The sequence below is a fragment of the Cyphomyrmex costatus genome, unplaced genomic scaffold, assembly GCF_001594065.2.
Source record: "Cyphomyrmex costatus isolate MS0001 unplaced genomic scaffold, Ccosl1.0 scaffold69, whole genome shotgun sequence".
NCBI classification, from domain to species: Eukaryota; Metazoa; Arthropoda; class Insecta; order Hymenoptera; family Formicidae; genus Cyphomyrmex; species Cyphomyrmex costatus.
Genome location: NW_017280255.1, coordinates 981,743 through 1,002,614, shown reverse-complemented (window position 1 = coordinate 1,002,614; position 20,872 = coordinate 981,743). Strand labels below are relative to the sequence as shown.

General features: G+C 37.2%; 1 protein-coding gene across 1 annotated transcript in view; it reads left to right on the top strand.

The window, feature by feature from the left end:
- Positions 1 to 269: 269 nt before the first annotated feature.
- LOC108780290 (TWiK family of potassium channels protein 7) overlaps positions 270 to 20,872 on the top strand; it is a 50,884-nt gene continuing 30,281 nt past the window's right edge. The window contains exons 1-2 of the mRNA XM_018547941.1: positions 270 to 632; positions 1,757 to 2,042. Coding sequence (XP_018403443.1) covers positions 270 to 632; positions 1,757 to 2,042 — 649 coding nt within the window. The remainder of the gene's footprint in view (positions 633 to 1,756; positions 2,043 to 20,872) is intronic.

Sequence of the window (20,872 nt, the reverse complement as noted above, 5' to 3'; positions counted from 1 at the left end):
GCCGAGAATCTTTGTTATCGTGAAGTATGATAATCCGAGATAATTCTATGTAAAATCATGACGAGACCGAATAAATGTAAGCAGTGGACAAATTAGCGCCCGAACAGAGTGCTAAATCTTTGACACTCTATGTGTCACAAAAGGCGTCACCATCACTAGAAATACGTGGTAGATGGCAAATGCGCGTGTACGACGACATATCCGGCGATAAACGCGAAACTGACGACGATAAGACTCGGTGATTTTGTAGATAGGACAAACAAGAGAGGATGGAGAAGGACAACGTCAGACATTATAGAGCTTACGAGGGCTTTAAGCCGGCGAATAACGGCAACACTTCGTCCCTAAAGAGATCGACGGAACGCTCGAAGACGCACTCATCTCGCCAAGTGAGATGTTTGTGCTTCGGCGGTGTGCCTGACAAAGCCAGCCAGCATTCTTTCTTGAAGGGGTTTATCATAAACATCGGAATATGCGCTCTTCTTGTGGCTTACACCCTATTGGGCAGCTTCATCTTCCTGGCTATCGAAAGTGGGACCATTGACGGTGTTGGCCTACAACAGAGGGCACTCGCCACGACGATAGCTGGAAATCAGCACACCAGGAGAAATACCAGCGCTTGGATAAAACAGGTGAGAGAATGAAATTCTTCTATAAATTTACCATATTTTGAGATTCTTTTTAGTAAAAATTTTACTTAGTAGTACGGTATTTTAGAGAGTATCGCACACTTATTTTTAACGTAAGTGAAAAATATTGGAGTATATATTTCAAATCAGGCACAATTTCCTTCAAGAAGTATCCTCGTTATGTTCAAGTATAGTTGTAAATCATAGACTATAAGAAGTTATGTGACCACTCAACAAAGATATATGACGAAACTGTTTTTCGAACGTAAAAAGTCGTAGATATATTTCTTAATAATTGTGTAGGATGTGTACATACGAGCAAGTACAATAAAAGTAAGAATAATAGATGGAGAGTAAACAGATTTGTCGATACACTATGAGTGCATGACAGTGTCGTTGCCGTTGTCGCGAACGTAAGCCACGAACTTGTTTTTGCTTCTCTTTCCCTTGAGGAGGAGCAAACAGTTCCGGCAGCAGCAGTTCTCGATTTATCGTCACGTCTTCGGTTTCATTCCGCTTTTCTACCTGAGATGACCTCAGTGAACCCGAAGTCAATCGAATTATCGGTGCGTTCTGGCGCGAACGCTCGTTTCAACGAAGTTTTATCGATCGTGCTTTCTTTCTGCTATCCTTACGCTTTACAGGAAAAGCGTATTCCCCGAGGACATCGGCACAAAGGCTGCTGTCTGTTGCTTCCGGCCAATAATAGCAACAACGAATTGTTCTCTCGATAGCAATCGCTCATCGGCAAACGATTGAATATTCGTGTTCTTTTTATAAATAATTCCTCTGACTTTATCGTACCGTTACTGGAAAAAACAATTTTCTGTTGCGTTTTATTAACTTGTTTTTTCTCTGTGCAAAACTTGTGAATTTTTCTGCTGTGCGGTTCAATAACGAAGCAATTAGAACACAGAGTTCACCATTTGTCACAAGATGTAAAGTACCAAACATGCTGCATTCAAATCCGCCTGACGTGTGTTAATTAACGAGCGCGCGCAAATTTAATTTAATCGACAGGATACGTCAATTATAATCTTAAGACGAACGTAGACGACGTAGTCCACAGTACCTGACGATATTTCAAACATCGCTTAATTAATAACTTTTGCTGTGTATGATGAAAGCTGAATCACGAAGCCCGGACGAAGACCGTGGAGAACATATGGATAATCACGGAGCATTTGAACGTTCTCTACCGTGAGAACTGGACAAAATTGGCCGACCAGGAGATCGCACGATTTCAGGAGCAACTAGTGAAAAGGATCACGGAGGACATGATGGCGACCCAGAATGCCGGGACGTATACCGGGAGTTCTACCAGTGAAACTGTAACGGACCGCCGTGTGCCGGATTACGAATGGAACTTTGCAAAGGCGTTTCTCTATTCTCTGACAGTACTCACCACAATCGGTAAGTTTCAGACGTAATTAATTAATTATAATGTCGCATGCACCCATTTTGTTCGCGCTTTAGTGCGACGCCTCGCGTCTCATTCTCTGTGAACGTAATGAGATTCCAACGAACCAGAACTATGTCAAAATGCGGTATCATATGTTAACTACAGAAACTAGAAATTACAAATTTATTGCCTATTCAATATATTCTTTAATATAATAATATATATTTTAACTTTTTCAATACCATTTTTAACTTCTCTTCGCGTACATATCTTATACGCAATATCGAATTTGGAAATTGCGCGCTGGTGAAAATCTTCGTGATTTAATGCAAAAACTAATCTCGATAATATAATAATAGTATCTAGAAATATAATTCGTAAATTGCAGTACGCCTTTGGCAATCACAGTAATAGTATGATAAACAACGACACACAATCAGTATCAGCAAGCATACGCGTCGAAACTACAAAGTGCATAGATGATGTTTGCTTCTCCACTTGAACTTGTGCGATTTCCCATCTGCGCAAGCAGTATACATGTGTACGAAGGCATAAGTTTACACAAAAGGAATTCTAGTGCATCAGAATATTTGTACGTAATTAGTAGGCTAGGTGGAAACAGAGACAAGCACGAAAAGACACTGACGCACAGGCGGATAATTAGTTGAATCAAATACTATGTCAATTAGTTTCGCGATGTTAGTTAGAGGAACAATGCTGGCGTTAATAGCACTGATAATTGCAGTTACATTGGAGTTTTACTTTATTCAAATAATTTATAAACTTAACTTTCTTACTTCATACGATAGAATTCAATATTTCTAGATAAGCTATTCATAAATTTTAGTTCTTTCTTGTTCGATCGGTTTTTCATTATTCGTAGGGAAAAATGCGATCAAGAAGTTTTATTGAAATTTCATAAAAATTCAATTGCATCACAAATCACGAGGAAACTAAAAAAATATTCCGTAATTAAACGAATCTCTTTGTTAAGGCAAAGTGATATTGATCGAGACACATTCTACTTTTTAATATTCGATTAAAAATTGTTGTTTACGAAACGAAAGTAGTAAATAAAGATAATATGGCGCATATTAATTCTTGGAGTAAACATAGTTCGACATTAATGCGTAATGGCTGCGCGATGCAAATGCAAATTTGTTGTCCATCTTAGAAATATCAGTTTCCTTCATTCTTCGACAATTTCATTGCGTCCGACTTAGTGGCACTGCAAGCGAGTGACGTCACGTCCAGTCGTTTACTTTAGTTATTACTGAAACAGATTGCTACTTCATGAGTCGGTAGATATTTAAAAAAGGAAGAAAGTAATGGTCGAGGATATCGAGCGGCTTATCGAATTATTGGTACGATATATATATATATATATATATTTATATCTTTTTTAATGCTTTTAACTACTTCGGTAGATTTCTCATAATAGTCTTCGATATTATCGATATATTTGCCATATTCGGGTTAATTTCTGATCATTGTTTTTTTCTTACTTCACACGAATTGTGTTCCGTAAAACTGTATTATATAGATGTTAAAATACATTCATATATATATTTTTACTGTAATTCTTTATCAATATTTGTTATTGCATAATTAAAATAATCTCTAGAATATTATATGATATATTTATAGCGTTAATTTCAATTTTAGCAGCATATTTATGTAACAAAAATTTTGCATAGAGAATATTTTATTTCAAATTTAAAAATTATCATTGAATATAGTTTTTATTTTTGTTTTATACAGTTATTTTTTTCCTTGTCCGCTGAATCAGCTCAACGTACCGTCCATTTCAAACTTCCTTTGAATTTTGTGCTTTGTGTGTACCTATGAAAAACATTCAATGATGGAACATTCAACTACGAAACTCTATGGACACTTTTTTTTACCAACGGTTTAATTATATGCTACGCTGCATGGAATTCTCGGAAATTAATATTTCATCATAACCTATGTCTGCTGCTGCGTAGAGTAAGAACTAGGCAATTGATCGTCAGTCGTGAAATGCGTAAAATCCCGAGGGCTGCGTGATATAGCATTCGCAATTTTCGCTGAGAGTGTATATAGAAGAGGCGTAATACGTGAATTTGCACACATAAATGTTATCGCGGCGAGAATCACGCGTGTGTCCTATGAATTTTAATATAAATTTCAACCGATATGTAGTTTTCGTCTATCGTCTATGGAAAATAAGATACCGATTATTGGGACGGCTCTCGTGATTACGAGAAAGAGTTTCATTACTTTGTATGGATAATTCGAAAATCATATTATTTCTGATATTAGAACCGAGCAATCTAATCAATCTTACTCGGATATCCAGGTGTTTCCTATCACAATTTGTTGCATAACTGTGACCTCGCGCGCAACACTATACCGACGACGACTTCCTACGCCACCATCGTCAGCAACAGGATCGATAATGGAGCAGTTCCCAACAGGAGAACGGCATAGAAAATTAATCTGTTCTGGCGAAGTTCGCTCCCATCTTGCCTGAAACTGACCATTTCTACTGCGCTCACATTGCATTGTTCTAAATAAAACAGTTGTCCCGCTATCGGCTTTTTTCAGCTTACAGACACAAATGTATGATTGCCTGTCGTTGGTTGTGGGATTTTTTGCTTTTTCCAGTATCGTATAGTGGTTAATTACGGGAAGTATCTCGGTACTTTTTATCGGCTTGTCCGGGTACGAAAATATTGTTCAGCGAGTCAACTACGTGCCGGCAGTCGAAAAACTTCGTACCAACATAATACTAAGCGGATGCTACCGTTCGTAACTTTCTGCGAGCAAAAAGTAAGCAGACATATCAGCCGGAGAAATGAGAGGAAAACTTTTTTGTCGCTACATATACGTGTCTATGCGTATTCGACCACGAGCCGTAAAATCAACTTGAATGAAGTTTTAATTGAAGTATATAATCGTTAAAATAAAGCTTTAGTGGACTAATTAACGTTTTTATATGTTCCGTATGTTCCGCGTAAAGCCAATTGGATCATTATATGTGACCTATTTACACTAATTACTTTTTACTAAACGGACTGTTTTTAAAATTAATTAGGAAAAATTGTTCAAATTTCATTTATGCTTATTGACAAAAGCTGATTTTGATTGTAAAAAGATTGTAAAATTTTTAGACGCGCTCGCTCCCTGTTGGAAAGGGCCGGGAAAGAAATTTTGGCAAAACAGTTGTTCTACCGAGAATGCGCAAACACATCATGCGGAGATGAGTAAACAACTCTCGGCACATAAACGGAATCGTCCACTTTTAGAACAACATTTTTCCCTTCTATCCGTCGCGTTTGCTTGGTTTATCGTTTAAATTAATTACGATTAAATCTTAACACGAAATTTCTACCAACCTTTATATCAATTTTGACGAATTGGATAAATACATATTTAAAAAAAGAAATTATGTCGTTGGGGTTACTGGCTCTTGCAAATCAGGTTAAAGTGATTTAATAGGAGTTAAAATAAAGCGCAAAGTTTTCAGGCAGAGAAAATTGGAAACGAGGAAACAATTATATACGTACGTATTTCATATTTCATTAGTTTTTATGGCTCTAATTGAAAGTTGCTGTAATTATTAATCGAAACAATACGTTGCGACGCGACGTTCCAATATTTTGAAAATTCTACACGCCAATTACAGCATTACAGTATTACAGTATTCCAATATCGCACCTCTAAATTTGGCACGAATGCGTGGAGAACTAATTTTACTCAAGAAACTTTTACCAAACTATCAGTAATATACTATAATCTTATACTTTGTACTTTAATTGTGCCGTAATAAAAAAGAATAATTTTATCAAGTCTTTCTTATGTGTAGATGCAAATTATATATTGCTATTATTATTGCTGCTTCAAACTTTTTTACTATGAAAATGATTTTTCAAATAAATGCTGCTTATACAAATCACAATGCGTATTATGATAAACACGACAAAGTGTTTACAAAGAGCAAGAAGAATCACTTAGATGAAATTTACGTTTGCGAGATGTTTCCGAAAGGCATAACTGCTCTGCGGAGGCAACAAAATTGTGCAGGCATTCAATGTTTTAAAACCTTAACTCTCTTTGATTTTATATTCTTCGAGTCTACGTTAGACGGCCCGTAAGGCTCCTTTGCTTTCTACTTTATTCGCTGTACACCTCTCGCTACAACTCTATCCTGCCTCAGTGGCGCATAATCCAGTTTACGTATCGCAAGAGACGAATCATCCGTTTGCATTTCACGATATGAGGTCGCATGAATATTTGGCCGCCTGCCTCTCCGCAGGCAAGAGTTACGTATTCAGAAAATAGTTGAAGCGCCATCGGGCTGGCCGGGGACCAAGAAATAACACGGCTCTCCAGGAACTGGACTATATCCTCTAAAGATACTCCTCGCTTCATCTACTTATGTATCCTAATCCGCGATATCCTCAATATGAATTTATTTATTGTATAGCCGTCTTTCTAGCGTATCGCTTGACTTGCGACGATGCCTGTCATTTATATGGCGAATCGATTCCTATTGTGAAAGCAGTAAGAAAACGTGTGTGTTTATCTGCTTCAATTCAAATCTTTGTGAGAGATATTTCCATTGATATATTATTTGGATCAACTGTACGAAATGAAATTTTAAGATAAAGTTGGATCGTACGCATCTCATACATAAATGGATATTTCATCTCTTTTTTTTTTTTGCTAACATATGTGTTAAAAACATATTTCTATTTCTTTGAGATTTTTAAAATTGCTCCAGCTGAAGCAATACAGATGATAGTTCCATTAATCATCTCGGATGATTACTTTCGCAGCATTCACCGATGTTTTCACGCTCACACCACGAGAGAGTACATATACTCGCTATATTTGTTACGGTACGCGAAACAGTAAGTTTCATTTCATAACGACACGAGCTCTCAGTGTTGCCAGTTTCACGCTGCTATCTTTTTCTCATGCATCCTCTTTATCTTCCTATTCGGAGTAGTCGCAACTTTGGGTGGACCGGGAAGAGCAGACACGATTTTGCGACCGTCTTAACGACGGTGGAATGAAGGAGGTGGTGAATTTTAATCAGAAGATCCCCGTCGCCCTAATGGATTGCCAGGCGCGAAGGGACGTCGACTAATCACAATTTGTCGCTCGTTTCGTCAGCACTGCCCACCAAATTGACGTAGCTTGTGCTCTGTTCATAGTCTACCTCGAATTAATTTTACATCGGTTTATCTTGTTTATCTATGTTGTTGTCTTATCGTCGTTAAATCGATCGGTTATTAAAATTGAATGAAAATATAAATAAAAGAAACATTATACGATCCATTGTTTTAATTCTAGTAAAACATCGTTTTGTATTGTTATAAATAGTATATAATTGAATATATCACATTCTCCGTTTATCAAAATTATTTATTTCTAATATTATTACTTTGCCGTGTTATATCAAAATGTAAGAAATTTGTAATTTTTTATAAGTTTGCTTGGAAGATTCTTCTGCTATTAAATATGAAAAAAAGAGGAATATTTTAAAATAATTTTAGTTTTAAATAATGCTTCTTCAAACTCGCCGCCATTATTACAAGCTCGAGCTTGTAAGTGTAAGGATTAATCGAAGCCGGGGATAAGAACAGACGAAGTGAAGAGGCGGAACGTGCGCGCTGAGTTCGAAAAAGTAGGAAGTAAGGAAGTCCCGGAGTGGCAAAGGGCGCACCTACCACCACGTCTTCGTATCGCACGAGATTCGAATCACGCCTGTCTCCTCCCTCGTTTTCTCTCGTATTTTTCTCCTTCTTGGTGCGCTACTCGTTTCGCCTTTCGTCTTTCGGGCACGTCAGCCTTCTTTCAGACATCTTCCATCGTCTTCTTTACCTCTTCCGCTACTACGCCGTGAAATTGCTATTTTCATTTTCTATTTTCACCAGCTTTCGCAAACGAACCGATCGAATCACGACCACATAGTGTTGACTGCCGTTCTATTCTGAGTCTGACTCGGTTTTAACTTGTACGTTTTATTTGATTAAGTAATTGCATTAATAAAACACACGCAGTATAGATAAACGTATGATATTTCTGATATGTATAATTTAATAATATTTATTGACAAGCTAAAAAAACAGAAATATCTTGAGTAAAAAGAAGATTAAACTCATCTCTATTCTATCTTACGTCACAAATATGCAATATTCTGTTGAAGTATAGCCCTTCTACACGTGTATTCTAATCATCACGATAGATACGCTCATAAAGGTGTTATATAATGTCATTGAATATGAAATTTTCTTGCTTCTTTGTTTTTATAATAATTTGTGTTTTAAAGCAATAGTTTCAATATGCTGAAGTGTCAACCGTGTTGAAGTGCCATTTCAATAGGAAATAGTAATTACCGCAAGAATTTCGATCTTCAACTTTTGTAAACTCAATAACCATTGTCGTAACTTAGTCTACTACTACTGACGCTTTCGCAAAGTTTCGATCTAGTTAGGTGTGCGATCATTAATATAGCAAACCGTCACGTCAATCGATTCTTCCTCAGTGGATATATATCCAGCTTGAATTTGCGTCCAAAAATACATACCATATACGAATTAAGCGACACGTCAGTTGAATCTTTGTAGATTTTACTGACACCGAGTTTGATTCCAATCTATATATTTTTTATGCAGTTTGAGAGATTCGGACAGTCCGAATATATGTAGCATACCTATGCAATTTCGAATTTAAATGTCTAGATTAAACGTCCGATATATTTCTTCTGAAACAGTGTTACTTTTGGCATTCTTGAAGTAGAAAACGAAACACACGGCGTTCTTCTAATCGAAGAAACCTTATTCGATGACTTTACGGAGTTTCTTTCCGATAGTGTAGAAGTTAACGAGAAACTTTTCTCACGAAAGAATGCGGATACCACGCGCTAGAGATCGACTCGTACAAAACTACAGCTCATTACTACGAATCCGATAGCCTGTCATTGGCGAGGTGAAAAGGGAAATAATGAGAGAAATAGTCTGGCCGGCGCGGCGCGGGCGCGGGAAACGTTGTCACTTTTATTTCCTATCGCATTCTCCCCGAGAGAAATAGTGACGGTTCCCTTACATAGCAATGGCAACGATAGTGTGTACCCGCAGACGTCGACGTCGAATGCCACGGGAAGATGGATATCCTCTTTTTCTCTTCGCGCACCAAACTCCACCGCGGAAATGGTAATATATACGAATGATCGATCGTCGCTGGAGTGGAATCGGGCACGCCTTTGGGATATATTTTTTAATTCCATTGTGGTCCACGACGTTTCTCTCTTTCTCTTCAGTCTGGCCGTAGATAACGTTTCGATTGTATTTACATCTTTTCTCGACGATTCATAAATTAGGAAGATATCCTGAAGCGAGATTATGTATGAGGAAGATTGTCTGAGGATATCCGAAGTAAATCTCAAGTTTTGCGTAATCATTTATTTCTTGATATTATTTATTTTCATTTATATTGCTCCGTATTACTTCCATAGAATGGCATAACGGAACTGCGCTATCAGTTGAAGATATTTTAAATTTCTTCCTCGCGTCTTTCTTCTATTTATGGCACGAATAAGGAAAGATAACTTTATAAATGATGCTCGTTCTTGTGTATACATTATGATATAATATACAAAAAAAAAGGATACGTGCGATCTACGTATCTTACATCTATTTAGTTTTCATGAAATGTATAAACAATTTTATGATTGATTCTTCGCGTGTGATTCACATTGGTTATTTTATAAAAGTTTTTTCTTTGAAGATGATTTTGTAAAAGTCAGAGAGACGCAATTATCAAATTATCCATTCTGACTTTAATGTATACACTGTGTTCGTGTAAAGAAGCGCCAAGAAATTCGCAAGAACGATAGAAAGAAAACGGAAAGCGAGAAAACTCGCGGCTGATTAATGCGTCACGCCTTTAACGGGAAAACAGAGAACCCACGCAGACGCAGTTTCCTTGTCCGTAGCTTCCTCTCCGGCGCGGCGAATATCTAATTACACTTGGAAATTATTTTTCCCCTCGAAAAGTAACGACCTAGTTACGCTGTTATTATTAATGTCTGAGTTGCACGGGCGAGAACGACTTTCGAGCTATCGCCCGGGCCCCGTAAGACGGCATTTGTTTTCAAGATTATACGCTCGTTTCTCGTCCTTTTTTTTTTTCGAATAATGTAGCCGGTTATATGAATGAAGAACTCGTGAATATCGTGTAATAAATTATGATTAACACTACAATACAGACTCCTTTTTTTCATCTCTCGGCACACGAATTTAGTTCAAAATTCGTAACTTAATAAATAAATTTGATAAATTAACTTTTCAATTTTGTAGCTTAATTATTTTAATTAAATTATTCTAATTTTAAAAGAGACATAATTATTTTTACGATAATGGCGCTTTTAGCAGCCTTTTATCAGTGAAACGTTTAAGCATGTACATATTTTTTAATATGTTCTTAATATAAAATTAGAAAAATTCATACACACATAAAGCACATGCCTTGCCCTAAAAATTCTAATCGCGTTTAAAGCGAGCATGCATATGCAGCCGGGAGCGTATTACGTATTCTTTTACTTGTTCCATATTTCGGAATAATCTTCTCAATAAAAACTTCAACGCGTAATCCTTCCTGTACCTCGCGTGAACGTATCTTGCAGCCTACGACGGTTCGTGTTAATCCTTTTTAAATCCATTTACAACGGCGCGGCCGCATAAATTCATAAATAATGAGGAAATACGTTAAGCGAGAGATAGGAACAGAGCGGAACGACAGAAAGCAGAAGCGCGAACCTAGCACGTGCCTGCATACGTTTCTCGTGGCACAGACATGGCTACCTGGCATCTATAAATCTAAAGCCGAGAGAGAGAGAGAGAGAGAGAGATAGCATGCATCGCGGACGAAAATTTCGGACATTAAGTAGCGGACAAAAATGGATTTTTCATGTTCTACCTGCTTCATGTTACGAGAATGAAAATATCAAGGATTTCCTTGTCGGGTATTTCGGTCATTTTCAAATTTAGTCGAAATTTATGCGTTAGATTGCATTATCAATCATATGAGATTTATTGTAGCAGTGATAATATATAAGTCATGTAACTTTGATTCACATTATTATTACATCAGTGATTTGATAACTGTTATCTATCTGTAGCGCGGCTGTAATTAAAGAGTAATATTAAAATGCCCATAAACATTAATAAAGAATATAGAATTATGTCCATTTGACGCAATGCTTCTTGTTTATTCATCGTTTGGTTAGTAATCGCTTTCAGCATAAATATTTTCTCGGGCAGCTTTTACGATGTAACACGCGTCTCTGGGTATTTTGAATTTGCATTCACGCTGCATACAACAACGTATCTACGATAATGTATAAGCATGGCCGTTCCACCTTATAACACACGTTAACGCGTCTCGACAATGCTAATTTTGCTGCTTGTCGCCTGCAGCACGGACCGTCAGACAATTTTAATTGCATGATTGTTGCCTTTAATTATCTAGTCTCCTCGTCACTCGGTTGCTGTAGCGGCAACTCGACGATGAGGATAGATTAAACCTCGCCGCGTTGCGAATAAATACGTTTACTCGGCGTTATCTTCATCGCGGTCAATCAAGACCCTTATCCGGACGTCGCAATCACTCGTCTTCTTGGCTGCCGCGGTACGTACGTCCGATTACGCTGGGCGAGGAAACTCCAAGAAACACACAGTTTGCTCTGCTTACTTGTCCCGAAGTCACTTTGAAAGCGATTTCAAACGTAGAGAGTGTACGAAACACAGTGACCTTTCGCGTGTTAGCTCTACCAACTCGTGGCGAGTCGTGGCGAGTGTCGCCTCTCGAAACTCTCACGAGTCCGAAGTTGAAACACGAGACAAGCATTCGAGTGACGACGGTCTCGTCGCCAAGCAGTTGAAAATAGAACGTACCTAGGAGTAATTAAACCCGCTAATGCAAATGGATAGCAGGCGACAGCAAACGGAGAGAGCGGAGGCAAAGAGAGAGAGAGAGAGAGAGAGAGAGAGAGAGAGAAAGAGAGAGAGAGAGAGCAAGGCGTCATCATTGCCTCTCTCGTGAACGTTGGCGCGCGCTCTTCGCGCGGCTGCGGCACTGCTGGAAATATAGGCGAAATATGCTAAGAGCTAACCGGGAGCGCTCGCGGTCTTAGCATAACAACGTCCTGACATTCGGCGCAAAACTTCTGAATATGCACGAGAGACGCTCGGAATTAAAACGAGATCCACCTTCGCGCTCCGAGCGAGCGGCGCGGCGCTCCTTCGAGGCCAACCTCGCGGTCTCGCAATCTCCATTTACCTCCGGGCGGTCGTGCCACCGCGCGAGTGATATCGACGAATATATCGGCGAGGGTATATCTCTCCTCTGGGGTTGTTAACAACTCGCTCTCGCATCCAATCTCGATGGACGGGCTCGAGGACTAAGAGCGAAGTCGTTAACGATCCGCATTGCGTGCGCGCCTCAAGCCCGCGAGTTTCCATTCATTTGTTGTTGGGATTTCGAACCGCGCAATGGTGAGGCGAGTTGGAGCTCGCTGTGCTCCGCGAATCGCTACGAAAAATGATGGGGCGGTGTGCACACCGACGGTAATGTTGTGGAAATGTTACCGTCGCGTCTGTGTACTACCGCTACTATCGCGTGTGTCTGTATTGTTCTTTTGTCACAACGAGTTGTGCTATATATCGGATACATTTGTCGAGGTTGACAAATGTACAAAGAACTACGTTACATCATTACTCACTTTATAACTGTTGTCATCTACAGTAGGAGCACGTAAAATTTTTGTGAAAAGACGTAAATTACGAGTAGTATAGCATCGCTACTGATCATCACATTTACCTCCTCAACTTTTTGTCGGTATAAGATCTTATTTTACGTATATGTATCATGATATGATATGATATGCTGTTCCTCTACATTCTACAAGAAGTTAACTTCTTGTGATAACAATCTCGAACAGTTTGCTATTACCCATCAAATTAGCACGTATCCCGTATTTGCATTCTGATTATCTTCGCTTCTCTTGACTCCGCAGACTTAGAAGAGATATGGATAAGGTGGTGAAATTATACGCGCCTTAATCTAGTCGAAGAAGCCAAAGAGGCTGTGGCTGTGTAACGTTGGGCTGTGGGCCATTAACATGGCAATGGCGGTTGTTACGGTGGTCCTGGTTGCACGGTCGAACGACAACTTTGTCCCTGACAACGAGTACGGCCGTCGAGAACGAAGAAGTTGTATACCCAGGAGAATACATTAAGCGTAATCTCTCTCTCTCCATCCTGGAAAATCACCCCGCCAGTAAGAGTGGCAGAGTTGACTACTTCCTAGTTTATAAACGAGATACGAGCGAGCCTTTTCGTGTACATCGATTGTGCACATATACTATGATTACGTCAGACAACAATACATTACTAACTGCCGTAAAACTGCGTCAAGCCTGACAATACAGCGTGTACAGTCGACATTATAAAATATTTATATATTGAAAATGGCATATTAATCCCTTCCGCAAATAACTTATTAATGAGACAAAAAGATGGTTAGAACGTGATAATTACTGCAAGAGGGGAAATACGCATACATAATATGTATATTAATAACGGTACACTTGTATCCAGTGAAATTAATTTTATCTTACTGCGTCGGGGTAAATTTTCGCGCGATATACGCGCAAATCCTCGTATCGATTATAGGCTGCAGGCTCAGCGTAAACCGAAAGAGAGTATATGGTCGTGTACATGCAATCAGCTTAAATAATCATAAAATTCTCAACACATAAAACGCGTCGCGTCGCAATTTGCCAGCTACGCGATAAAGCGGCGGAAGCGTAAAATACAGTTATTGCTCACAATAATGTATCGGTATATCTCTGTTAGAGCGCGATAATGAGATTGCATAAAGTTCATTGTTTCATTTCGAACCTATTATAATCGATATCGGATATAAGACAATGACGTGCTGTGTTGGTTCGCAACGCGCGTGTAACTCGTCGAGCGATTCAAGTTTTTTCTATGCCCCCGACCTCATCCTGTGTCACTATAAAACAAACCAAAAAAAAAAGACGAAAATGAACGATCGGGGTTGTAAAGCCTGGGTGCTTTCGCGCCGATGGAACTCGTCCACCGACGCGCATATTTTGCATCAGATCGAGAAATTATTATCGTCCATTCAATCTGCAATTTACCGTCAGCCCATGAAAACACGCGTTGGAGGCGAAACCATTGAAAGTTGTGGCGATAAAAATCGAATGACGTTGTTAAAAAAAATATATATACCTATTCGTTGGCATGGAATTTTATTTATATATGTGTGTGGGTGTGTGTATATGTATATAATATATTGTATATATTGTATACATGTATAGTATACGGAGCTCTTTCTCTATCCAATTGCAACCCACATGGAAATTGGTCGCGCGCGTTTGCGTAACCGTGCATCCACGCTACAAATGAACCAATCCACCAATGACACGACAATGTTGATGTACGACGAGCATAAAAAAAAATAATTAACGAGCCTCGGAAATGAGAAGTCATTCCTGTATTCCCCTACCGTGGGTCGTTCCGACGATTAAAAAGCACAGGTTTATCGGCGTTCCGCCGCCGGTTTACGCGCGCTCGTAGAGCGCACCTGACGGGAAGTGCATTACCGCCCGCGAGAGAGGGATGTCGGGGTCTGAAATAATTTCGCATTTTCGACGGCGCTCGCAGCATCGATAAAAATTTATTTTCCTTGCCGTGCCGGACGCGCTTCACAATCGACATGTCGATCCGACTGCATCTGGTTCATCGAGCATTTATACGCGGGATACTTTCAGGGTTTTCTCTACCAGCTCTGATTAATCGAGAGTTAATTCAATTATCACGATTGTCATCAATCTAGAAAACTATATGCCATTCTCATGTCATTGTCAGAAGAGAGACGTCGCGACGTTTTGATACATTAAACTGTTGGCACTTCGGCGAGTTGGCACTTCGGCGAGTTGGCACTTCGTCAACTAATTTAATCAAAAATTGGTGAAAGATGCCCTTATTAGTGTGGATTCATCAATGCGCAGTATCGTTTTATTGAAACATTTTTATACAATGCATTACGTGTAACTTTAGAAGGTTTGATATTATTGATATATCACTGAAACTTATATTATTATTAATTAAAATTAATAAGAACTTTGCAATTCCGCAAAGCTAATTATAATAAAAGTTAGAATATGAATTTGTCTTTTTAAAATACAGATTCAGTAATCGACTTACAAATAAATGAATTTTTTTGATATGATGTTAAAGCATAACGTTATTTATCTACAACTGGTCCATCCAATGATTAGCTAAACACATTTTTTTGTTCGAAAGATTCTGTTAAATACAATAATACAATTGTGAAACACGAGATATTGTACGAGACAACTTTTAAACGTTTTCATTGATCCCTCGCGGTTGATCGGACAGATATGGCTCGCGGCTTTCGCCACGCGCTGTGTTTACTCCCAATTCATTTCCTGGACCACAACAATCGACAGAAGTGTCAGGGCGACGCCGTCGATCGAGGGAAAATCGAATGCGGCCAGTGGACCCGATAAAGTTCCGCGTAACGCTTCCTTAATACGGAGGTACAGCGCCTGCTGGAAGTAATATCGGAGTCGGATTGAAAATAGACTCAACCCCTTTTTCACAAAGTCGCTGCAGTAGCCTCTGGATACCCTTTTTAATCCCTTGACCGTCATTTACACCCCTCGTGCTATAGCCAATATAGCCATATCACTTACGTGGCCGTTCTCGTTCACCAAATTCTACGGAATGGTTTGCCACAAATATAGGAATGGTGATGGTGCAGTCCTTCGATATGTGAAACGGGAGCCTGCATGAAAAGGTAAAGAAGAAAAGAAGCAAAGTACAAATGACATCGCAATGGTGTAAGGGAGAAAGCTTCGACGAGAAGATATGAGTTTCACAGATACGGACTTCATAGATGTACGATAATAATTCGAAGCACGTTTCACCGTTGGATTCGCATGGATAACTCGGATCTTGTAATTACCTGTCCAATACAAAATCGATGTCAAAGAAAGACTGGCAAGAGAGGAAACGTGATCGAAAAAAGCGACTGGACTGGCGCGTGTAGGGAAAACAGGGGGATGGAGCTGCGATTTATTATTCCGACACTCGCGCACGCTGCTTTTACGATTCACCATATTTCTTGTCGAGAAGATTACCGAAGTGTTGGATTCGAAAGATTGATAGTGCTAAGTGTTGTCTGGCGAAAACAGGGGCCGACCGATACTTTCGACGTGCGCACTACGCCAATAATCGTGTGTTTCGTCGACGGATAATTACTCTCTAAAACTCGCCCATGTTATTTCAATGTTCACCATTTAGATCTATGTATGTGTTGACTATAAGTACTCAAGGTGATATTCCAGAAAATCACTTTTTAAATAGGAACGAATAATTATAACTTCAAGTTCTTGCTTTTTCATAAATTCGCAAGTTCTGATTTCACATGAGAATAAAATAATAAAAATGCGATTGTAAAAACAATATATGTAATACAGCAAATGAAATAAATTGAAAATATACGAGCAATCGAATAACGATGGGATGTACAATTTCAAATGTACATTTCCTGAAGCAATGATCCTGGAAAAAGTACACGTTCGGAGGGAAAAGTTTTTCCGAAGTTTTAAAACGAATTTCACAATCAATTTAACCTTCTACTGATAGGGTTCTATCTAACATCGAAGATTGCACGTGATCGATAGTTTTGTTTTTTGAAGCTAAAATTATACAGAGATCTCTAAACGTATAAAAATAATTAATTTTGAAGTGATATAGAGATTGATAAAAAATTTCTAAAGATATAAATGTAGATATTTTTTTAAAATATATAGCTAATGTAATCTATACTGTCGAAATTGTTCGATAAATTTGTTCAAAATTTCTTCTCTTTTAATTAACTTGATAACTTTAATTTTCTGTGCTTCACGAAAAGTCAATTTTTTAATATTTTTGCAATTTGCAATATCATTATTTTTCTTGTTAACTTCTAATTTTTTTGGTTTTTCCCTATTTTGTATAAAAATGACATTTCACATAATTATATAACTTTGCCTCAAGTTTTAATATTGCCGATGATATTGATCTGTCCGATTTCTCATTAAATATTACTTCTCGATAACTTCTTTTTTTTATTTTTCAAAATACAACATTCGATTCTATTTTATAAAATTGTAATTTAACTTTTGATTATTTAGTATGTACCTAATGATCGGCATAATAAATATTTGTATTGATTTATTTTTATAATAATACAATATATTTTCCTATTTTTTTATTACATTTTAATATATTTTCATAAAAATGTTTTAAAAAAGTCTAATATTACTAATTGTAAAATTAATTCTTTAAATTTAATGCTCTATGACATTATGTTATTAAACAACGTTAATAAAAAAAGATAAACTTGAACAATGTTAATGAAGAAGAATCGACTAAATAAAAGCGTTAATAATTATTATATAAATATTATTAATATATGTATATGGAATTAGTATTTTTTAAATAAGGTATTCTTTTGTAATTTATCCCGATGTGTCGCTTGAACAAATGTAATTTAATATTATCGCACGTATTACTTTATATAAGATTTATATTTATATTATAGTAGGTCGGTAATAGTAGTAGAGTTGGATAATCAAAGGGACAGTCAGATAATTAGCAAGTTGTAATTTATTTTGAATAATTTTCAGGAAATATTATTGCAATTTATATCAACATGTATATAAATATGGGAATACGTAGTTTGAAATCAAATATCTCGACAAATGAGCTGCAGATTCGATTGATATTCGATATTTCATCCTGAGCGTGATAATTCTCTCATGAGTTCGTACGAGATGTATAGCCAATTTGTGCATACATCCGTACGTAACTTTATCTCTTTATTACAGTTTCTTTATAATAATAAATAATTTATGAGAAATGTTAATATAATTTTTTAGCTTGAAGATTGAAGATATAATGATCTCATTCCTTCTTCATTAGGAACCATTTGTAACGAAATATTGTATATATACAAGATGTTGCATAAGTCTGCCAAATACTACCATGAACAGTGCGAACATTCCTTGCATCGTCCTTCGAGGTTTAATAACGCTTGCTGAGCCTTGCCATTGCCATAAAGCCTCAGCTAGGAGACAGAGTGCCGAAAATCACCGTAGTTGCAGTTGCAATGGCATGTTTGCCGCGAGCAAATATCCTGGAAGTCCTTGGCGTGTCGTTATGTCGAAGGATTCTGTTGGGATATGGCGTAAAAGAGGGGCAAAGCCAAGCAGAGTGTTACCATCTTTATTTCGTGACACTCGAAAGCCGAATATTGTCGTTCGTACAATATACAAAAATGCGAAATATTTGTGGCGAATTTTTCCAAGAGACACATTTTGTGCATGTGAAATTACGTGAAATAACGTAGGTATTCTTCTGAAGCAATTTCAGCAAGAAATGTAAAATCAGTCCAAATAGAAAATCAAAATGGCAGATTGTTACCCTTTACTGTCAGCTATGTAAAAAAGATATCTTATATAAGAGAGAAAGGTTTACCTGTAAGCGCATATATCTTATGTAGAAAAATTCAATAATTTAGATAAAGGATAAAAATTAATAACTGTTATTTCGTTTTGTATTAACAAAAATATAAATCTGTCCATTACCTTTACGCGTATTGTGTACACAAGTTACATCATAATACTACGAATAAGTTTCCATTTCACTTTGTAATAAATAAACGGTGCCTCTAATTTCAATAATGCTACATTTACGTCTCTCATTTGGCGTTCTCCTGTTCACAGCGGAATGCGGAACAAGCGTTAACGAGCAAATCACTCGCGTGACAGTCGAGATAGATTCAGAAATAAAAATCACTCGTGCCGGTGGCACACGCGAGTAAAGAACCGTTAATTATCTTTGGTCCATTATCTCAACTTGCAAAGTTGTACGCGTTTCGTGGCTGGACCGCTTCCGTTTCCGACTTTTATTTACGGGGCTACCCACGCGACAGATAGAAAAACCGACGACCGCAAAACAAAAAGAGAGAGAGAGAGAGAGAGAGACCTTCATACGGGGCTAATTCGCGGACCTTTTCTTCGACGCCGCTTCCCGAATTTTCCCCTTTATTGCCGTAGGAAACAATGCAGCAACGATTAAAACGGTGGACTAGTTTGCATGTGTTGGGTGCATGTGTTTGCTATATGCGATGAGAGTACAACGCGTTCACGATCGAATGGGGATTAAATGTTCATGACAAAAACCAAGCCTTTTTAAGCGGATACGTCGCCATTTCATGATTATTTATGGCGCTAATATATTGCACGATAGATGATATCAGAATTGAAAAACTGATAGGAGTCCTTTGATAGATTACTAGCTAACCAGAAATAGCATAACGCTCGTAAACAAATTTTTGCGAAAATAAGTTTGCTTAAGTTGTTTATTTTAACTAGTTTCATTATTGATTGCGTTTATTAACTTGTTGTTGAACACTTTGCAGCGTAATGATTATAATTCTATCGTATTCGCGCAATAATTTTTTATCATTTGGCAATATTAGTGTGTGTGTGTGTTTTTTATTGCGTGAATTTTTATTTTAATTAATATAATTCATAAACGTATTAGCATTCTAGGTTGCGTTATGAATAATGCGTTTGTAGAAAACAATTTTATTTAAAAAAATGCGTTCTAAATAATTCTTTGAAAATAAAATGGTGTAAAATCTACAAATTACGATAGTTATAAATATTTTATAATAATATTATATAATTATAAAATATACAAGCCCATTTTAAACGTTCCAAAATTTATATCCGATTTTAGAATATAATTTTATTTTCATTTTTATATGTATATGCCGCACATAGTTTACATGATACGTATGCATATTTTAATATATATATATATATATATATGTGTTATATTTCTGTTTTTCAAATGTATTATGTAGCACGTAACTATGAACAGAATCGTATTCTGAATTCAGACACAAATAACAGGTTGTCTCAAGTGAGCTTCTATACTGTATACTCTCCGAAACAGAGTCACATACCATACAATTTCATTATATACCTAGATATATGTATACAAACAATTACAGTACAATATTGCTAGCGTAGCACTGCAATTATTGAGTTGAAACAAAAGTTTGTAGCTCTACAAACTTCAAAATTCAAGTAGCTGTAACTTTATTAAAAATTAACAAAATTTAAATTAAACAAAGGGTTTTAAAGCTTAAAATCTCTACTTGCGAAACATCACTATATCTTGTGAGTTTCTGTAAGTTTAATAATTTTTACATACAGAAAACTACGAGCTGAACAAAATGAGAAACTTTCTTTTCACTTTGTGGGCCTGTCATGTGTTAAAAAAGATGCCAAATTTTTTTACTTTTTAACGTGAAAGCTTAAAATTTTTTTCCTACAAAACCGTTTTTATAAAATGTTCCCAAGATTTTTCATTACTGAGTTATCGCAGATTAAACAAAAGGAGTATTTCGGCTTTGATTGCTCGTATCTCCGTTACGAATCATCGTACCATAATTTAACAGATCTGATTCTTAAAGCTAAAACTTTGTTTTATCAAATGGTATAATTGCCAAATTAAAAAAAATATAAACATAATACAAATGAAGTAGTGTAGGAACGTGTGTTTCAATCCGATTCTTTCACCGTTATTACTTATCATTACGTAATAATTCTTTTTAGTGCATCTGCGTATTGACAAGTGATCGATAAATTCTGCAAATATGCATCAACAATGAGAATTGC